Raw genomic sequence first — 22,913 nt, forward strand, 5'->3', positions numbered from 1 at the left:
GAAGGAAGGAAGGAAGGAAGGAAGGAAGGAAAAGAAAATATATGATACCATAAGGAGCAAGAGGAGGGCGTCTCTTGGCAACTGTCCACATGAACTGGTATTTGGTTCAAGCCTGGGAGAAATTATTTCCAGGTTCTTTCTAGCACTTGTTATCTCAGAGATGGTCGCAGCAAAAAATTTCCCCTTCCCACCTCTGAGGTCTGGACTTGGTCTAAACCAGTCATTAAAGAAATCAGACAAATCAGAAAGAAGTGTGAGAAAAGTCAAAATTGGGATATGGGTTTACATAGACCTAGCTGCTGGCCACTCCTAGCACCAAAGCCTGAGCTAGCCAAGTGCAGAAGTGGGTGAGCATTTCTAGGGCCTCTGGAGTCCATGGCAGTTTGAGAATATTGCAACCTCTTACAAAGTGGTTTCACAGGAGCACAATGGAAATTAGTGGAGCTTAGTGGCACTCACTGTGTACCTCACATGAGAAAAAGAAGAAAAATAGTAAGAAAGGAAAAAATAGCCTTCGTTTCAAGTTATAGCTGATGGTAGGGCATTGGTTATTATATAGAGTGACTGTCCACCCCAATTTACTTAGGAGAGCCTGGTTTGTGATTGCTGTTCTGGTGTATTTAAAAAAACACCACAGTACTCTTTCCAGTAACGAATACTTGGTCTTGACAATAAGCTGACTATGAGAATAGCAGATTTCAACTTACTGCCCCTTAGCCTAAATACAATAAATTGAGTTGGATATGCCATCAGGTTTTGATGAAAAGTTAGTCTGGGCAGTAAAGTCATTTTGTCAGATGGGAACTTTGATGTTAATAAAATTTCCTCAAAATTGTTCCTCAATCTCAGCCCCACCCCCAAACACCCAGAGGCCAACCCTGACGGGGAACAAAAACTAAAAGCCCAGTATAAGAGTGGCACCTAGTGGTGAAAACACACCTTTGCTCATTTATTTCAAAGAGCCATGAAATGTTATGGCTCCACTGGGATTAGTTTCACAAACCAAGTGCTTTGGAATCTAGGATTTAAAAAGTACTGGATTGGGACCAGGTACGGTGGCCACAGGTCTTTAGCCCTAGCAGCAGCAAGTGATCTTTGTGAGTTAAAGGCCAGCCTGGTCTACATAGTGAGCCCCAGGCTAGCAGGAGCTACAGAGTGAGTGAGGCCCTGTGGGGGAGGGGTGTGGATCCTCAACCCCCTTCCCTCCAAGGCTCTGGAAACATCACTGAAGAGGGGATGGAAAAATGTAGCTGGTGGAGGATCAGGAGGAGGGCTGGGAAATGCTGTCTTCCGGACATGACTTAGCTATTGCACTCCTGAACTCACTTGCAGTTATGGTGACCTGCACGGAATCAAGCCAACATCAGTCAACATTCCAGCAAGTGGCGCTTTTTGTACAAAACCTCAGGGAGGTTTTTAAAAATAAGTATTATTTTTATTTTATGTGTGTGAGTGTATTGCCTGCATGTATATAAGTGCACCTGTGTTGTGCAAACCCTGTGGAGGTCAGAAGAGGGCATCAGACCCTCTGGAACTGGAGTTAAAGACAGCTGTTAGCTGCCATGTGGAGCCAAACCCCAGGTCCTCTGCAAGAGCAGCCACTGCTCTTAACTGCTGAGCCATCTCTCCAGCCTGATTTTATTATTATTATTATTATTATTATTATTATTATTATTATTACATACCAGCCATAGGAGGGAGAAGGGAGAGGGAGGGATATATGAAGCTGGGTCATTTTGGGAGGTCACTTGGAGGTGTTTGAAGAAGTGAGAAGCAAAGTTAGTCATGGAAATAATGAAAATATACTGTACACATGTATGAAACTGTCAAAGAATAAATAAGAGACTTTTAAAAAATTGATCTTATTCTTGAACACATGTTTAGACAGTAGGCATTGGTAAGTAAAGTAAGTTGGAAACCATAGCTCTGAAGTTGGCTTTTGTCCACTACTCAGCATCTGGGTAAGCTTGAGCAGGCTTAACCTCAATTAATCATTTGCTTTTTTATGAAATGGGTACAATACCTATGTTTTGAAAGCATAAACAGGATGATACCAACATTTAATATAAAATCTTATAAAAGAATTATTTACACATAAGTTGATGCTTTCTTCTGATTTTTAAAATATTTTATTATTTTATATGTCTGAGCGTATTGCCTGCATGTGTGTGAGTGCACCCGGGTCGAGCACTGCTCACAGAAGAGGGTGCTGGATTCCCCTAGAATTGGAGTTACGGATGGTTGTTAGCCACTATGTGGGTGCTGGCAAGGTCTTGCTATGAAGTTTAGACTGGCCTTGAACTCAGGATCCTCCTATCTCTGTCTCTCAAGTGCTTGGATTATAGGCATGAGTCAATACAGTTGGCTCCATACTTATTTTTAATTATGAAGAACTGAATACATCCATAATATGCCTGATTTTGTTTCACAGTGTTGGTGTAATGGTTAATTATCAACTTGATACCTGGGAAGAGAGTCTCAAGAGGGATTTTCTACACTGAGTGGGCCTATAGGCATGTCATCGGGGGACTGTCTTAATTTGTGGCTGTGGGAAGACCCAGCCCACTGTGGGTGGGACCATCCCCTAGGCAAGCAAATGAGCATGTATGCATTCATTTCTTTCTACTCTCGGCTGGCAGTTTGAAGCCCCTGCCTTGACCTCCCCACAATGGTAGGCTGTCAGCTGGGATTGTAAGCAACAGAAATGAAACTAAAACAGACTGGGTGAGGCCAATGGCCATCCACAGCCTAAGCAAGCACTCTACTCCTGAACTCTATCCTGAACCCTTAGTTTTTTGAGGCAAAGACTTACTACTCAACCTGTAGCTCAGGTTGGCCTTGAACTCTATGTAGCCCTGCCTGTTTTCAAACTCAAAATCCTTTTGCTTCTGCCTCCTGAAGTCTGGGATTATAGGCATGCACCACCATGTCTAGCCCAACTTACTGTTTTTATACATTTATACATTGTAAAACTTTTAATCAAGCCGATTAACATGTCTATCAATTGACATACTTAACCTCCCCTTATTCTCACCAGAAGAATCTAAAATTTATCATTAGTAATTTTAAAATGCACATTAACTCTAGTCACCACACAGTGAAGATCACTAGAACTAATTCCTGTGTAAAGGAAACTTCCTATGTCCTTTGACTGATGTCTCTCCCCATCCCCAGCTTCTGGCAACCAGTCAATATTCTACTATTGCTTTGCATTTGACTTTTTTAGACTTCATGTACAAGTGAGATCATGGATGACACACAAGAAGCTCTTTTTTAAAATTTTATTTTATGTGTATGAGTGTTTCATCTTAAGTGCACCTGGCATGCAATGCCCATGTATGCCAAAAGAGTAAGAGCCCTGGAACTGGAGTTATAGACAGTCCTTAGCTCCCATGTGGGTGTTGGGAACCAAACCCTTGGCCCTTGCAAGAATAGCCAATGCTCTTAACTGCTAAGCCATTTCTCCTGCCCCACAAGAAGTTCTTAATGAACAGTATTAAAACTGCAATTTACTGAGTTTTTACTACTGCCAAGCCCTTCTACCACCTTAGACAGACTTAACCTAAAAAATTTTTCATGTACACACACAAACACAAACACATGTGTAGTTGCCTATGGAGGCCAGAAGAAGGCACTGGATCTCCTACAGCTGGAGTTACAGGAGGTTGTGGGTGCTGGGTGTTGGGTACTGAACTCAAGTGCCACTGAGCCATCTCTCCAATTTCAACTTCAAAAAACCTATTTCCAGGGCTGGAGAGATGGCTCAGTGGTTAAGAGCACTGATTGCTCTTATAGAGACCAGGGTTTGATTCTCAGCACTCACATGGCAGCTAACAACCCTAACTCCAGTTCCAGGTGATTTGACACCCTCTTTTGACCTCTATGGGCACTGCATGACATGGATTCACTTATATGCAGGCAATACACTCATAACATGATAAAAATACTTTTAAAATTAGAAAAAGAACCTCTCTTCTAGTGTTCTCTTCCTTTTAATTATGTTGCTCGTGCTCTGTGGATTCATTTATTCCCTCACCTCCCAGGCTTATGTTTACAGTCATACAATTTAGATAATTTATGCTACACTCTGCATTGGAAACTTTTCCTCCATGTTCTTTCACTGTGCTTATTTACCATTTAAGTCTGTTCACATTATTTTTTCAAATATGTGGTGCTCCTTGCTTGGCTGTTGGTCTTGGAATGAGATGTGAAGATGCTGTGTATGGACAGGACAGGACCGACAGATGAGATGGCGCCCATTTTCTTGAGCATTTAAATGAATCTGAAGCTTAACTTTGAGGTGGCAGTGGCTGTCTTACTGGAGAGGGAGCCGATTCTTTTCCACCTGAAAGACATACACTGGGCTGTTTGAGACCTGAGGGCTGCCTGGTTTCCTGCTTTGGGGATTTACTTTCACTCCAGTGCCTTTCACTTGAGCCTGTGGCTTTTCCTGTGCAGGCTGGGGCCTCAGTTTTTCTGCAACAGTAGCAACGGTAATGAGATACGTGCAATTGCTGCTGTTTCTTTGGTCAGGTGCTACCCCAAGGGACTGACATGGAGTGTATCTGTCCCTCTCCACTCTGTAGGCAAGCAGTTATTGCCTCCAACAGATTATTGTGACAAGAAGAGTTTAAGTGGCTCCAATTTATAGTCACACATTCAGCCTCTCATCTGCTGTCAACATCTGTTCGTTTGGTGCCTAAAGACTGAAATCACTGGGTGTAGGAGGCTCTCATGACTGGTGTCACAATGATTAACAGTCGCAGTGGAGGGGGTCCTATTGCAACTCTGTGACTTGTTTCTGATCTAAACTCATTAATATGCTGTAGTCAGAGATGCCCCAATCATGACTGAAAGTTAACTGCTGCTGCTTGCTGCTCAGCATCCCTCACTGGGGAGATGATGGGCTGGCTCTAAAATCTAGAGCATGCAGGGGTGGGATACCTTCCCTCAAGTTGTTGGTTAGGAAAGTCAGAGAGTCCCCCCATCCCCTGCCAAAGAAACTAAAGAATGACTGACCGTTATTGCTTTTGGTTGCCCACCAGAACTTTGATGGCAAGATCCTACCTAAGGTACCACACACTGGCCAAAGGACTTGGAGAAATGAAGCTGGTACTGACGTGGAAGGTGCTACGGAGAAAGTGATCAACAATCTTACCCAGTTGTGAACCCTGAAAGCTTCAATAACTGGACTGACAAGATGCCCATGAGTACAAGAGCAGCATGATTGTTATGGGTTCAACTATTTGTTCAACTTAAGGCCCGCTTCACAGGAGGAAACTCATGCCTGGTACTATAAATCTGGCCAAGAACCTGTGGCTGGGGAGCTAATAGGCCCTGGGGTGAACCTACTTCTGCTAAATGGACTCAGTATCAAACTACCTTCTAAATATGTATTTCTAGGGGCTGGCAAGATGGCTCAGCAGAAAAAAGCACTGACTGCTCTTGCACAGGAACCAGGTTTGATTCCTAGCACCTACATGGCGGCTAACGACCATCTGTAACACTAGTTCCAGGGGATCCGATGGCCTCTTCTGAATTCCGCAGTTATTACATGACACGGGTGCACTTTATGCAAGCAATAAAAATATTTAAAGTACGTATTTCTGTAATCACTGATTAGTGAAGCTTTCAGTCCTCATCAAGAAAGTTTCTCTGTGCAGTTAATACAGAGACTGACAACTGGTCAAATAAATGTCTGTTGTGTTTAGGATATCTATATAACACCTCCTCCCACCGGAGGAGGGAGCAGAAAGATTTAAGAGCCAGAGGTTGGGAAGGTCTGGGTGAAACAATGTCTTCTGGACACAACAGGACTCACAGGATCAAGCCAGTCAGTATCCCATCATGGGTCAGGGAGAGGCACATGAGCTCCCACCCTTAGATGAGGAGATACTGACAGTTGATGGCTGCTAGGGGAGGGAGAATCAGTTTTCTTCAGGGATGTGGTCTCTGGTGTGTCAACCAACTCCTCCAGTGGATGGTTCATGCCCATGCACACATGGGGAGGCCAAACTGGACTCAGTGGGTTATTATAAAAAAAGAGCAGTGGGGCACGCCTTTAATCCAAGCACTCGGGAGGCAGAGGCAGGCAGATCTCTGTGAGTTCAGGGCCGTCCTGGTCTACATAGTGAGTTCCAGGTCAGCTGGGGCTACAGGGAGACCCTGTCTCAAAAAGGCCGGAAAAAAAAAAAAGACAAAGTTGGGAGGGGTCATGAAAGTGGGATTCTGGGAAGAACTGGGGGGGAAGTGTGGGTATGATCAAAGCACACTGCATTTATGTATGAAACTCTAAGAATAACAACATTAATATATATTTTAATATTTTATTTTTATTTTATGTGTATGAGTGTATTGCCTGCATGTATGTGAGCACACCCATGATGTGCAATGCGGCAAACGTCAGAAAAGGGCTTCAGATTCCCCTGGAACTGGAGTTAAGGATGGTTTGCAGCCACCATGTGGGTGCTGGGAATCAAACCCGGGTCCTCTGCAAGAGTAGTCAGTGCACTTAACCGCTGAGCCATCTCTCCAGTCCCTATATCAATATTTTTTTAAAAAGATCCAGAGCATGAAAGCTTCAGAAAAGGAAAGAAAACTGAAGGTTTTCTCCATGAGAAACTGCACATGTGAAAGGGCAGAATGATTAATACTAAAGATGGTGGTTTGGTTGGACGAGGGGATGAAAGTTCATCTATGGCTTTGTGCTGATCTATTTTCCAGTGTTCCTATAGTGTATCTGGTAGCTATAAGAGATATTTTAATATTAAAAAATACCACCCTTTGACTCAACAACTCTACTCAGAAACATCCTAAAAGAACAGTTAGAGACGTGTAGAGGCTTAGTCACAATTCTCATTCCAGAAATGTTTATATTAGCACTAAAGAAGAAAACTAAAATGTCCAGAAGAGCTCAAAGTCAGACCATGAGCACACTAAACATTAACCAAATGATGTACGTAACATTACTATAAGGAAAGCTGCAAAGTACTACATACAATGTAACCCTCTGGTGCTGGGGATGGACCCTGAGCCTAACACATACTAAACACATGCTCTACCAGCAAAACAGTCCCAGCCCCTTTTAGGGTTAAATAGAGATGGTAATGAGCCATAAGTCAAATACCATAAGACTGAGAACAGCTACAGAGCCAGGGAAAGAGGGTATGAGGCTAACGCTTTGCTCTGGATATGTAAGTTACACCCACATTTCTGGCCCCTAAGAGCCCTAGCACATCCATTTTCACTCCTAAGGTACAGGAAAGGGACTGGCAGGAAAAGACAAAGGAAGAGGCGATGACAGGTTGGTGCTTAGGCCAGACTCACTTATGGGCACGTGCTAAGCACAAGCAGGTCAATATGCTGGTTCTTAACAACCAATCTGGATACCGCTGTCAGGTCTCACAGTACTGGTTTCTACACACGACAGATGAACATTCCTGATGTTAAAAAGCATCTATGGCAGGATTTGTACAAAAGAGAAGAAAAACAAAGAAAAAGTTACTTATCTTTGGGAGCATTTTTTTGAATTTGTGTAATTTTCTAACAATAAATGTCTATTGCTCTTGTATTTTAAAAACACTGTATTTTTACATATTTTGTGTATGCGCACGCATGTGCACATGCATGCATGTACACATGGAGGTCAGAGGATGACCCATGGGTGTCAGTTCTCTCCTTCCACTATATGGATACTGGGGATTAAACTCGGGCTTAGTGGCAGGTGCCTTCACCCACTGAGCCATCTTACCAGCACAAAATACAGCATTTGGGGATGTACAGAAAATGTAATCAGTTAAAAAAAAAAAGTCATTTCCACCTCTAAGCTAATCTAGACAAAGCTGCTTTCCTGTATTCAAAGGAATCCTTAAGTCTGGCCTTGCTGTCTGCTAGCTGTCTACAGTAGATGACACTTTCCTTACAAATGTATTTCTATGTGTATTTGACTATGTCCTTGTAATTTCCTCTATTCTACTAGAGAAAGAAAAAAATACCACCATTACCATGAAGGACTGTCTTACCTTAGGCAAGTAGCTATCTTCTTTTCAACCTGGGAAGCAAAAAAAGCCCATCTAAGGGCTGGGGAGATGGCTCAGTGGTTAAGAGCACTGGCAGAGGACCAGGTTTGGTTCCCAGCACCCACATGGCAGTTAACAATCATCTGTAACTCCAGTTCCATAGGATCTGACACCCTCTTCTGGTCTCTGCAGGCTTGTACACATGTGGTGCACTTACAAACACGCAGGCAAAACATTAAAAAAAAAAAAGTCAATATAAACAGGTGTGTTCTTTCTATATATATGCTGGATGTGCAGCTTCCATCTTTAACATGGTAAGTATCAGATTTTTGTTTTTGATGCTGGAGATTGAGCTCTGGTCCTCTACCATGGAGCCAAACCACTAATTCTTCATGTATTAGTTTTTTTGTTGTTTTTTTTTTTGTCTTTTTGAGACAGGGTCTCCCTGTAGCCCAGCTGGCCTAGAACTCACTATGTAGAGCAGGCTGGCCTCGAACTCACAGAGATTCACCTGCCTCTACCTCCCAAGTGCTAGGATTTAAAGCATGCACCACCACGCCTGGCCTGATGTATTAAGTTTTTAAAAAATATTTATTATTGTATGTCTATGAGTGCATTGCTTGCATGTATGTAAGTGCACCTGTATTGTGCAGGGCCTGAAGGTCAGAAGAGGGTATTGGATCCCCTGGACCTGCAGATACAGACAGTTGTTAGCCACCATGTGGGTACTGGGAACTGAACCTGGGTCCTCTGTAAGAGCAGTTAGTGCTCTTATCTGCTGAGCCATTCTCCAGTCCCCAGAAGTATTAGCTTGAGCCTTAGAAATATTTAAAACGCCTGTCCTGTACTGAATTGTGGGAACTTAAGAAGAATCTTTTACTGTCAATATGAACTTGAAGCAATTAACAACTGTAGATGGCTGATTTCTCCAAGCATGTAAGTACTTGACACTCAACTGTAATTCACTCAGGCAGAGGTCTACCTGAGTAAAAGTAAACAGAAACAGGACAGTCCCTAGGGAGGGGCCTACTTTAAATGAAAAGACACTGCAATTAGTAGGTGCTAGCTTTCTTTCAACTTCCATTCTAGAACAAGAGTTTACATAACTTTTGTGTACATGTTATGCGTGATGCTTAAATGTTCATTCATAAAGACCTGACTGAGTCAATTGGCTGAGCTTGTGGAGTTCTAGCCCTGAGAGAGATCCACTATTTCCATTTACACATTTGTAAGTTGCCTAGATGTGACCAGAGTACGGCTCCCTATGGGTTGGGCTAAATATAAAGATCACTGGTGAATGAAGAAGGGATTCTTAAGCCTCTACTGGCTATCCCAGGGCTGTTTATTAAATATCATCACATTTTTAAAGGCCATCCAAATATACTTTACTTATGTTTCCAAAGAAACATTTACTTATGATCTTTATTGAACAATTTCAAACAAATCCAGAACAGGTTTTCACATTTTGAGTCTTCAGTGCAAAGACACTAGCTCATGCGGGAATTATGATATTTATCCAGTGAGGCCCCTGATGCATGGACTATGACGATGTTCAGGCAGAAGGTGACTTATGTGACAGAAATCTGCTCAGAAATTTGCTTGAAAATGATTTAAACCTCCTATTAAGGTTTTTCCACAACATAAATGTTCTTAAACAACTTATAATTTCAAAACAAAATATCCCAAGAATCAACTATCCCTTTAAATAAAAAAAAAATAATTTATACTCTTCTTAAAGGAATTCCAACAATTTAAAATAAGTTCCAATTCCATATATACACACATTTATTACTTAGGTACTCTTGCGCTATGTGCTTTTGTTCATGCAACAGTGACAGAGGACCAGACGAGAGGCTCTACAGTGGTCTTTCTGAGAAGGCAGTGTAACTCCTCACTCTGGAGAAGAACAAGGGGGTGTACATCTTGTCAATCTCGAAAGCACTGACTGCAGTCTCACCAGTTGATCTAGAAAGGAAGTACAAAATCACTAGCTCAAGAAATTTCAACTCTTTTACAACCCTTACATGCTTGTATGGGGAGCTTAAAATCCTCAATAATGGAGCAACATTATAAAACATTTAAAAACTTTCTTCAGAAACCATTTTTATTGGCTGCACAATATTATACTCCTGGCTTGTATCACAATCTAATATGTGCTACTTTTGATTGACTTCCAAGCATATTCCTAAAAGAATTTCTAAGACAAAGGTGATTGACAATTTGCAGCTCTTGTTAAACTGTTCTTCAAAATAAATCCAATTCCAGAATAAAACTAATGATTATTTGCTTGATCAAAGCGAAAATTTAAATGTGTATATGGGGAAGCCAGTGACTAATTATGCTACCATAGTCTTTTATTATAAACCCCCAAAGAGAAATAAACAAAAACAGAAAATTCAAGTGACTATAACTATTACAACACAGTAATTGGCTGGAGAGATGGCTCAGCAGTTAAAGAACATTAGTTGTTCTTGCAGAAGACCCGGGTTCGAATCCCAGCACCCACATTTCAGCTAACAACCGTCCCTAACTTCAGTTTCAGGGGCTCTGAGGACTTCTTCTGCAGAAACTGCATGACACGGGCACACTTACACACAGGCAGTCATAACACACATACACATAAAATAAAAATAAATAAAAGTGTCATCAACTAAGCAGTTATAAACAGCACCTACTATAATGCACTTCTTCTGAAAAGTGATCTTCATTTTCTAGTGGGGCAGGCATAAAGTACAGCAACCATTCATTTGTGTGGCTCTATTTATGGGTTTTACTTTCAGAAGAAATCTGCAGTAGATTATAGATTGTGAAGGTTTTTGTCAACTTGGTTACACACTAGAGACTCCTAAGACGAGGGAGCCTCAATTGAGGAATTCTTCCATCAGTCTGGCCTGTGAGCGTGTCTGTGGGGTGTTTTTCCTTGATTATTAAGGAGGACCCAGTCACTGTGAGCAGTGCCATCCCTAAGCAGGCAGGCGAAGGCTGTGTAAGAAAGGTAGGTAAGCAGCCTTCCTCTGTCATCTCTGCTTCAGTTCCTGCCTCCAAACTCCTGTCCTTGATGATGAACTGTAACCTGTAAGCCAAATAAACACTTTTCTCCTGAAGTTGGTTTTGTTCAGTGTTTTACCATACCAGTAGAAAGCAAAGTAGAACACAGCTTAAAGCAAAAAGGAGATAACTAGAAAGTAAGGTGACATTGCCTTTCTCAGCTGTCAGTGCTTTCCATCGGAGCAGTGAAGTCATTCACAAGGTAACGTGATGAAGAATGGTTAACACTGCAAAGGAGGGTAGCGGAAGTCTGCTTCAAAACTTGTCTCAGAATTCTGGAGTCAAACTGAATGGTGAGCCCTCAAAACACACCTATGTTCTTTCAAATCTACCATTTGCTAACTCTGAAGTTGATAGGAACTGTTATTTCATTTCCCTAATTTCTTTTTAAAAATGTTTATTTCTGTGCTGCTCCTTTCTGAAACTCTTCATTAATTATTTTATACAGACTAAAATCTACCTCAATAGAATTAAAGAGTTTCAAAGAGCAATCACCTAATATGTTTGGCATTGGGACACATGGCATATTTTTAAAGCAGACTTACTTTCTTAAGCATAGTTTTAAAAATCATTGCAGAATCCTTGAGAATGAACCAAATGGAAATAAAGCGAAAAATATTAACATTGACCTACAGATGAAAAATGACCTGACATTGAAAAGTGCCTTCAGTATGTCCATGAATACGTAATGTACACATAGGCTACGGGTGACTGAGAACTCCTCTACTGATCAAAAGCCTGTTTCATTTCCCAATGGTGGTACTGACTGGCGGGTGAGCAGCCAGATGCTCCACTTCCTCAATCATATTTAATATTTTGGCCTCTTTGGTTTTACTTTGTAATACAAAACTGAGGAATTCCAAACACATTAAGCTTCTCGAGCTGAACATGAAGTCTACTTTTGGCTAATCTTGGCATTTTTTATGGAATCCACCTACTTGTAAGTAATGTGACAGGAATGATGAATCCAAACGAGTTTGTTGAACCTCTGGTGACCACTGGAACACAGTTGAAGCCCCACATGAAAACTGTGATCTGCTTCTTGTACAGGGACACGACGAAAATATCTGTATTTGTAGTCAAGTGGCTTCTATAAAAGAAAAGATGCATGAGGGGCTGGAGAGATGGCTCAGCAGTTAGGAGCACTGGCGGCTCTTGGGGAGGACCAGAGTTCAGTTCCCAGCACACCCACATGTTAGCTAACAATCATCTGTAATTCACATATGAGAGGATCCAATGCTTTCTTCTGGCCTCTATGGGCAATGAATACATGTAGTACATTGTCCTAGTTTGTTTCTTCATTGCTGTGACAAAATACTCTGACCAATATCAACTTGGGGAGGAAATGGTTTATTTAGCTTACATATCCCAGGTCACAGTTCATCCAGGAGCCCAAGGTAGGAACTCAAGGCAGGAACCTGGAAGCAGGAGCTGGAGCACAGGCCATGGAGGAACACTGCTTACTGGCTTGCTCCCTTGGCCCCTGCTCAGCCTGCTTTCTTATGCAACACAGGCCCACCTGCCCATGGGTGGCACCACCCACAGTGGGCTGGGCCCTCCCACATCACTCATCAAGAAGATGCCCCTCAGACATGGCCACAGGCCAGTCCAATAGAGGCAATTCCCCAATTGAGGCTCCCTCAACCCAGGTGTGTCAAGTTGACACTAAAGCTATCCAGCACATATACTTACATGGAGGCAAAACACGTGTACACACAAAATAAATTAAAAAAAATTTTTTTTAAGAAAGATATGTGAGCTATTATAATGTTTATAGGAAAGTAGTATGTAAGAGTTACACTGTAAGTAACTTAATATTTGCACACTGTAGGCTGTCATGGGTATCACATGAAAATCTACAAGTATTTTGAAAAAGTGGTAAGTAAAATATCAGGTTCCCACCATCACAGCAAGTTCATGCATTAAATATGCTCATCTTATTTCTACTTGATGGCTGAAGAAATGAGGATTCAGGGAGGTTAAGCAAGTTAAATAAAGTTAAGCAGCAGCTTCAGAAATAGAAGCAGAACTTTTATCTTGTAAATTTAGCACTTCCTTCTACTAGAAAATACTTGATACTTTAAGGGAAAGAATAACGTAATGTACAGAGGCTGACTAGGAAGCAGCAGCCTCCCTGATTAACAAAGGGCAGGACATGGTCAGATGTAATCTTGCCAGTACTTCACAGGAGATCCTGGTGTCACTTCCTATGTAATGGAAGAATTCTGGAATTGTTGCCTGGCCTGGTGGCACACACCTTTAATCCTGGTACTGAGGAGGCAGAGGCAGGTGGATCTCTGTGAGTTCAAGGCCAGCCTGGTCTACATAGTGAGTTCAGGCCAGCCGAGGCTACAGGGTGACCTTGTCTCAAAAACAAAACAAAACAAAAAAAAGAATTCTGGAATTGTTTTCTGGAAAAACAATGTTCCAACATAAACCAACAGAAAACTTCAATTCTCTTTTGGTTGATTCTTTAGAAATAGTATAAATAATGAGTGTTTTATTCCTTCTGAGAACGCATGGATGAATGGAAACAACACTGTAAGTTCCACCTTGCATACTCACTTCTTCTTTTCTCTTAGTTATTACAGCAAATACTTTGGTCTGATTATCTGCATCTTGTGACAAACGATAATGACCCAGCAGAATTGCATCCGTCCTAAGAGATTAAAAAACCCTTTGAATTAATCAGCTATTTTTAGTTATGTAATCTGGAAAATTTCAATATTATTTAATCAATTTGCCTGCAAAAAATTACTAGGACACGAATGAACCTTAATTCTAAAGCCCCAAAACCTGCTGAAGTGGTTGTCTAGCAAAAGGCTTCTAGAGACTATCTAGAGACTTCATACATCCCCCCAAGCTCCATGACTGCTTTCAAATCACACTGTATTAAGTCAAGGAAGCACTGACTTAGGTCAATCTGAAAATGTGGACCAGCTAGAAAGCTACAGAAAAACAATACCTGGTATTCCTAGTTCTTAAACGGGGAACAATGCACTGAGGCTCCTCAGGGGTCGTCAACATCATCACATGGCCATCAGGAAAGAATCTTATATACCTACAGAGAAAGAATAGCACCAAAACACCACACACGTGTAACATGAAACACATCCTTATTTCAGTACTTAAGGCTATTCACAGCAGTGAAATCCAGACTGAGACACGATGGGCCAAAGAAGTGATAAAACATGAAAGTCGACAGGGTACTCTGTTACCTGGAGAGAGAGAGCTAAAGTCATTTTATGAACTTCCTGAGCACACTGCTGACTTCTGCATTTTACTCACTGAATAAACATAATTTTGCTTTTTATTAAAGTTCTATGTCTAAGGTACTAATTAATGTCCAACAAAAATGAGACCAATAATGAATACTCAGGAGCCAACATCAGTGTACTCATTTCTCAATAGCAGTCATATACAGCAAACAGTACAGCTGGACAAAAAGCACAACTGGCTTTCTCTGCTTTTGTTTCAAGCTACTTGAAAAGGTAAACGCTCTGATCACGACAGCAGAGAAGGAGAGCACCGAGTATAAGGTAGGGCTAAGAGGTATTATGTGAACCTTTCCACTTCTGAGTGCAGGTCCTCCATTGTAATACTGGATAAAAACACTGAGGACCATTTTGTGCATAAACCAAAAACAGCAGAAAATAGGCCAAATTAACTAATGAGTTAACACTTGGAGAGAGAGAATTTTCCACTCACTCAGTCTACAACAGTTGTACCTGTAATATTCCACTTGGTGCCAGGCTCTATAGAAACCATCAAGAGACTGCTCTCCCTGACGAATGTATGTGGTTTTACTGATATATACTCCTATGAAAAAGAAAGAGGGTACATGAACAAACTAGGTTAGACTCATGTAACACACATCTAGCTTTTAGTATGGTTTCCTTAATTACGTCTATAAGCACTTAGATTCATTACAGAAAATGGAAAGCATGTATTTATCAAAATTAGCATCACAGGCCTAGCATCACAGGCCTCCCAGGCTCCCAGGCTCCGCACCCCAGCACCGCCAGACTGCTAAGTTCGCCAACTGCAGCATTCCCCTGTCTGCTGTCCCAGACTCCCGGGCCTAGTTCAGGCTGCATGGTCTTCATACTAGCCTAGCTTGCTCAGTTCTACAGAACCTTGCCTGCCCTTGCTGCCAAGCCCATACTCTGAGGCATAGCTGGGGTAATTTATGTAGCCTGTACATCAGCCCAGACAGACCTGGTCCAGAGATACATTTGCTTGTCTTCTTAGTTACCACTGAATTAGAATCACCCTTGTCCCTCCAATCAAAAATCAACATTGCCTGTACCTTACCTAACAGCCACCACACCCACCCACTGCTCTGGGATGTTCAATGTTCTGGGAATCCATCCTGGAACCTCAGGCTTAACTGGAAATACTTCTTACACTCCATTTGCACATCAATACAGAGTGGCCCCAAGACTGAACACCAAGCACTACTGAGCCAACAAGTTGGGGTAACAGTAAACAAAGACCTAAACACCCGCTTAACAATGGCGAGACCAGATAGCCATACCAAGAAACACCACCAACAACCTAACTCCAGATGCCACAGTCCCATCACAAGAACAGATACATGAATAACCAAGAAAATATGTCTCCCAGAAATTAGTCGCCCCAAATCATAACAGATCATGAGAAAAGAAACCTAGCTGATGCACAAGGCAATTATAAATATGTTTAAGGAAATATAAAACAAAAAAGTTTAATGAAATAACTAAAACAATTCAAGACATTAAGTTAAAATTTAATGATGAGAATCTCTGAAGAAAAGCCAAACTGAAATACAACTCAGGAAGTCAGACAAAAACTCAGTCATAAATACAATGGATCAAGTAGAAGAAATGCCAGATCTCAAAGGCAAGGTAGAGGAAAATGGATCACAAAAGTCAAGAGAAAATGTTAAATCTAAAACAAACCAAGAATGGGACACGCAGAACCTGTGGGACACTATCCAATCTAAGAGATGCCTATAAAGATGCAAGAGGAATAGAGAATGCCAAGTAGACAGGACCAGAAAAGAATTCAATAATAGTCAAATCACTAAATGCATAGAACAACAAAAAAGACATTGAGGACTCCCCTACAGCCTGAGCAACTCCAATTTCCTGGACCCCACATCCTGTTCTCCTTCTAGCCTTGGGCACAAGCCCATTTTTATTCTTAGCACTCCACATCTCTGGACTACCCTCTCAGCTCCATGTTTCAGTGAGCTCTCCAAATTGCACTTGCCCTACTCTCTATATTAGGACCATCTGTATGTAGCCCTTCCCACTATGGCAGGGCTAGGCTTCTCTGCCCTTTAGTAGGGGCCCAGAACTATCCAGACTGTTGAAGGTGCCGGAACCCAGACTCCTTGTGGTGGTAAGCTTTCCAAATCATGCTGTGTCCATCCCCCTACACTGAGACCACCAACTGGCCCTCCCACTACTGCAGGGCTAGGCTTCCCCACCCTTTAGAAGGGGCACAGACCTTGTAGAGTGCCTGAGACAGCCTGAATCCAGTCTCCGCCTAGAAATCTTCCCAAATAGTGCTGTGCCTGCTGACTAGAGGGACTCAGACCTGAGGAGGAAGCCTGAGAGCATCTGATTCTCATCTGACTTGGGCCTCTGGGGGAATTCCCGAGTACCTGGACTAGAGTCACCTGCTCCCTCCAATATAAAATCAAAACAGAAAACCTGAAGCCTAGACCAACCAGCTTTTCATACCCATTAAGAAAACAAACAATGTACATCAAGTATACGAACAAAATCAAATTTCAAATCAACAAAGGAAGGCTTCAGTCTCACACCAGAATCACAAACAACAGAAGAAATCCACATGCCAAAATCACAATGAAAAAATAATAGTATGAAAAACCCAAATATGTCCCCACCAAACTCCACCAGTCCTATAGAAGAGTTCTACAAGGAGAACCCCCTAGAGATAACCCAGGACACAGAATTTAAAAGAACAGTCATAAACATGATCAAAGAATTCAACGAATTTAAAGAACACACAAACAAACAAATCAAAGAACTAAAAGAAGATAGGGATAAACTTCTGACTGAATTCACAAAAGAGATAGAAATATTGAAGAAAACTTGGGCTAAAATGCAGAAGGAAGTGAAAAACTCAATAAACCAATTAGAAACAACAGAAGAAAACCTCACCAATAGAATGAATGAAATGGAAAACAGAATATCAACACTGGAGGATAAAGTTGAAGAATTGGACCACTCAAGCAAATATTATGAAAATTTAAAAAGAGCACATGAGGGGCTGGAGAGATGGCTCAGTGGTTAAGAGCACTGACTGCTCTTAGAGGACTGGCCCGATTCTCAGCACCCACATGGCAGCTACACACTGTCCTTAACTCCAATTCCAAGGGAATCGGAAGCCCCCTTCTGACCTCTGTCTGTAGGCACGACACAGGTGTACTCACATACATGCAGGCAATACACTCATACACATAAAATAAAAACAATAAATAAAATATTTTTTTAAGAAAGAACACAGGAATGGAATATGCAGGAAATGTGGGACACCATGAAAAGACCAAATTTATACATCACAGGCATAGAGGAAGGAGAAGAATCTCAGGATAATGGTATTGAAAGGATCTTCGACAGGATTGTAGAAGAGAATTTCCCCAAATTAAGGAAAGACATGCCCATACAAACCCAAGAAGCACATAAAACACCAAATAGACAGGACCAGAAAAGAAACTCCTCACAGCATATCACAGTAAAAACACTAAACATACAGAACAAAGAGAGAATACTGAAAGCTGCAAAAGGAAAACAAGTCACATACAAAGGAAAGCCCATCAGAATTACAGCTGATTCCAATGCAAACTATAAAAGCCGAAAGAGCCTGGACCAAAGTATTCCCAGTTCTAAATGACCATAGATGCCAACCCAGAATACTTTACCCAGCAAAAATGTCTATGATAATTGAAGGGGAAAGAAAATCTTCTATGACATGAATAGGCTGAAGGAATTCATGTCCACAAAACCAGCCCTTCAGAGAACTCTTGAAGCCATACAAAGAGCTGAAGACAGGAACATAGGGAAGGAATAAGGGGCAACAGCAAGAAATTAAATGAAGGTATAACTGTGGAAATACAATGTTGGACCAAGAATACAAACAGAAATTAAAATAACAGGCACTAATACACATCTTTCAATAATAACTTTAAACATCAATGGACTGAACTCCCCTGTCAAAAGACACAGGCTAGTTGAAATTGATTAAGAAACAAAATCCACCTTTTGTTGTCTCCAAAAAAAAAAAAAAAACCCATCTAACCTTCAAAGATGGCACTACCTTAAGGTGAAAGGATGGAAAAAAATATTTCAAGCAAATGGCACTAAGAAAAAAGCGGGGGTTGCAATTCTAATATCTGACAGAATAGACTTCAAAGTAAAGCTAATCAGAAGAGATAAGGAGGGTCACTTCATTCTGATCAAAGGAACAATTAACCAAGAAGATATTACAATCATGAACCAAACTCTGGTGTACTCATCTTCATAAAAACACTACTATAGGACTTTAAGACACAAAGTAATCCCAACTCACTGATAGTAAGGGAGGTCAATACTCCACTGTCTCCATTAGATAGGTCAACTGGACAAAGAGTAAACAGAGAGACATCTGAATTAAATTATACTATACATTAAATGGACCTAACAGACATCTAGTGAATATTCCACCCAAGCACCGAAAAATATACTTTCTATTCAGCACCCCAAGGAACTTTCTCCAAAACCGACTACATATTGGGGCACAAAAGAAACCTCAACAAATACAAAAAAAATGAAATAATTCCATGCATTCTATCAGACCACAATGTAATAAAGCTTAAAATCAACAATGGAAAAAGTCTTAATAACTACATGAACTCATGGAGATTAAGCAATACACTCCTGAATGATGAGTGTGTCAAAGGAAAAATTATACAAGATAGACAGACCCTTAGCCCAGTTTGTCCAAAAGAAACAAAGAACTCTAAATCAACAAAATTAGAGATTAAAGGGGAAACATCACAATAGACACCAAAAAGAGCTAGAACATTGTAAAGGAATACTTTTAAAACCCTATATGCTATTAAATTTGAAAACTAAAAGAAATGGATGTATACCTAAAATCATGGAACTCACCAAAGCTAAATCAAGAAGAGATCAACAGCTTAAACAGACCCATATAAGAAAATTGAACCCGGGCGTGGTGGCTCACGCCTTTAATCCCAGCACTTGGGAGACAGAGGGAGATGGATCTCTGTGAGTTCAAGGCCAGCCTGGTCTACATAGTGAGTTCCACGACAACTGGGCTACAGGGAGACCCTGTCTCAAAAAGACCACCTCCCAAAATGTTCAATATCATTAGTAATTAGGAAGATGCAAATTAAAACCATTTTAAGATTTCATCTTACCCCAGTCAGACTGGCTAAGATCAAGAGAACAAATGATAACAAATGCAGGCGAGGATGTGGGGAAAAGGAACACTCATCCACTGCTGGGGGGCTCCAAACTTTTTAAACCCTATGGAAAGCAGTGTGGAGAACTCTTAAAAAACTACAAATGAACCTATCATTTGACCCAGTTATACCATTCCTTGGCATATACCCAAAGGACTCATCCTATTGCAGAGACACTTGTACATCCATGTTTGTTGTTGCTCTTTTCACAACAGCAAAGAGATGGAAGCAACCTAAGTGTCCCTCAACGGAGGGGGAGGAGGTAAGAAAGAAAATGTGGTGTATTTACACAATGGAGTTCTATTCGGCAATAACGAAAGATGAAATCATGAAATCTGCAGGTAAATGGATGGAATTAGAAACAGTGTGCAGTAACACAGACTCAGAAAAACAAAAGATGTATATTCTCCCTCATTTGCGGATCCTACCACCAAATCCTTATATGTCAGTATGTATCCCGATATAACTGCAGGAACCAGGATAATGGAAAGGAACCAGGGAGGTAAAGGGAAAGAAGGAACCCAAGAGAAAAACAGTAGAAGACAGGGGTTAATAAGGGAGAAATGGATAAAATGGGGGTATTTAAATGAGAGGGGGGAAGAGTGTTATACGAGGAACTTGGGGACAAAGGGGAAAGAACGAGCTCAAGAAAGTTGGGACCAAAGGACACTGACATTATCAAGGGAGAAATGGGAAAAATGGGGACAATTTAAATGGGGAAGATATGGAGGAAGGGTTAGACAGGGTGAGAGAGCAGAGAGATAAATAATGCCTAGTATAAAAAAAAGGAGGGAATCATATTAATCCAACAACCTAAAGACATATTACACATACAATACACATACAATATCTCCACATGAATCCATGTGTATAGCTGAAGGCTATAAAACAAGAAACAGTTTCAGACTGGTAAAGCCTTCCTTTGAGTTGTTGGCCTGGGGAGTTCAAAAGATTCCCCAAATTACACAGGCTATTGCCACAGCCCTTGATTGCCTCCCAGAACTTGAAGACAGAACATACTTCAGACACAGGATTTAGAGCAATAGAGCTGCAAATGACCTGCAATCACTTCCCCTGAAGGTGAGCTTTCATACCTTTAGAGAACACTATGTAAGCTGCTAAGGGAGAACATTAATCAATGGTCCTACACCAGCTTCAAGATCAAATAACCACATCAGTGATCAGCACAGCATACAACATTGGTACAGTAGTGGCACTTCTATCTTGGAGGCAATCAACAGCTACCTAATTGGACTAAAATCCCACTCAATGGGAGGAAATTCAAGTGTGGTACTATGAACATAACCAAATACCCACGACTGGAGTGGTCATAGATCTTAGAGAAAACCTCAAGATTGTCACATCCCTATTTAGACTAATGTAATTTCTTACTATGTGCAAAATATGTATCCTTATATATACAGACAAAAATCCCAGTCACTACTCATCAAAGAAGCTTCTTTTGCACCAGAGTTTATTACAGAGTACCACAACTGGTCACACACAGACATTATCTGTGAATTGCCCAAACCTAAGTGGCACATCTACAATGCAACCTCTACACCCAAGGCTCATGGAACATAGAATGGGTAACGAGGACACTAATGAGTATCTCAATTCTTATTAATGAAGCTCCCTCATGTGACAGAGGCCCAGGAACACAAAAGGTCACAAATGGACAAAGCATAGAGATTAAGAGTCTGCAGAATGCTGGTCCTTGGACAGAACTCCTATATTAAACTTCACCCACCTGGGGCTCAGGGACCACTGCAGAAGAGGGGTCAGAAAGATTGTAAGAGCCAGCAAGGGGGTGTGTGACCATATGGAAATAGAGTCCTACAAGCTCCTGGGACCCTACTCATATGAAACTACAACAATGGTTGCAGCACGCACAAGACCCATGCAAACTCAAGTAGACAAAAACCCAGCATAGAACTGGGGAAACGGACCACTCACCCCAATCTTAGCTGAAGAAGTACTGGCAACTGATTACTGCTGGGTGAGGAAGAGCTGATCCTCCTAAATTGAGGGGCTCTAGACAGGCTGACCAGACCTCAGCAGATGAATTTGCACTGAGGAATGTTTGGGAAGATGAACTTGACACAATAGGCCTTGACACAAATGACAGAGTGTATGAATTCCAGTATGTGGGGTGGGAGCCTATGGGAGGTGCCAGTGGTGAAAGTGATAATAAAGATGATTAAGATTGATTGGGATGTTCAGTATGAAATACACAAAAATTCAATTAAAAAAAACCTGCTTTCAAGAACATTGTAAAAACCATTTGGTGCAAAAGCACTGGATGTATATAATAATAAATAAGAAAAAAAAAGATATTGAAAGTTGCAAGAGAGAAATATCAACACACATACAAAGGCGGACCCATCAGAAAAACAGCTGATTTTTCAGTAGAGACTATGAAAGCCAGAAGGGCTTGGACCCATGTCCTACAAGTCCTGAAAGAATAGAGATGCCAGCCCAGACCCTTCTATACCCAGCAGAACTATCAGTTGTAATCAAAGAAGAAAGAAAAACTTTCCATGATAAAAAAAGATTTAAGGAATTTATGTCCACTAAGCCAGATCTACAGAGGATACCAGAGAAACACTTCAGTTTGAAGAAAAGATTAAACATACCCAAGAGGGCACAAGGAATAAATAATTCCAGAACAACTAACCAAAAGACGGCTAAGAAAACAACAGCACAATATAACAGGAATCAATAAACATTAGTAATAACTCTCAACATTCATAGTCTCAATTACTCAGTAAAAAGGCACAGACTGACTGGATTAGAAAACAGGATCCATCTTTTGGCTGCCTCCAAGAAACACACCTCACCCTCAATGCTCAACACCGCCTTAGGATAAAAGGATGGAAAAAAGTATTCCTAGCAAATGGAACTAAGAAACAAGCAGGCATGACTATTCTAATATCTGACAAAATAGACTTCAAACTAAAACTAGTCAGAGGGTCTAGAGAATGGCTCAGTAGTTAAGAGCATTTGCTGCTCTTGTAGAGGACCTAAGTTTAGTTGCCAGTACCCATGTTGGGTGACTCATAACCACCTTATGAGCTCCAGGGGATCTAACACCTCTGGTCTCCATAGGCACCTGAATTCTCCTGTACATACTCAGGCACAGACACACGCATACACTTAATTAAAACTAAAATAAATCTGAAATAAATTTTTTAAATATTTTATTTATTATTTTTATTTTATGTGTATGAGCATTGTGCCTGCATGTAGGTAAGTGCATCCATGTCGTGCAATGCTCGCAGAGGACAGAAGAGGCTGTTGGATCCCCTGGAACTGGAGTTACGGACAATTGTTAGCTGCCATGGGGGTACTGGGATTTGAACCCGGGT

At 41.2% G+C, this 22,913-nt stretch overlaps 1 protein-coding gene across 3 annotated transcripts in view; it reads right to left on the reverse strand.

Annotated features, from left to right (window-relative positions):
* Positions 1-22,913, reverse strand: part of Fbxo9 (F-box protein 9) — a 55,166-nt gene that overhangs the window by 2,294 nt on the left and 29,959 nt on the right. Inside the window, exons 9-14 of one of the 3 annotated variants that reach the window (XR_001872522.2) lie at positions 14,795-14,885; positions 14,032-14,127; positions 13,632-13,725; positions 12,005-12,156; positions 9,802-9,983; positions 7,327-7,456 (exon numbers count right to left, since the gene is read on the reverse strand). Coding sequence is in view for 1 of the 3 variants with exons in the window: in XM_017799018.2 (XP_017654507.1) it covers positions 9,875-9,983; positions 12,005-12,156; positions 13,632-13,725; positions 14,032-14,127; positions 14,795-14,885 (542 nt within the window). In the remaining 2 variants the exon portion in view is untranslated. Of the gene's footprint in view, positions 1-7,157; positions 7,457-9,399; positions 9,984-12,004; positions 12,157-13,631; positions 13,726-14,031; positions 14,128-14,794; positions 14,886-22,913 lie in introns of those variants that run through there. The other 2 variants (XR_001872521.2, XM_017799018.2) reach the window with 2 other exon arrangements.

Source organism: Nannospalax galili, unplaced genomic scaffold, assembly GCF_000622305.1.
Source record: "Nannospalax galili isolate Female #2095 unplaced genomic scaffold, S.galili_v1.0 scaffold930, whole genome shotgun sequence".
NCBI lineage: Eukaryota > Metazoa > Chordata > Mammalia > Rodentia > Spalacidae > Nannospalax > Nannospalax galili.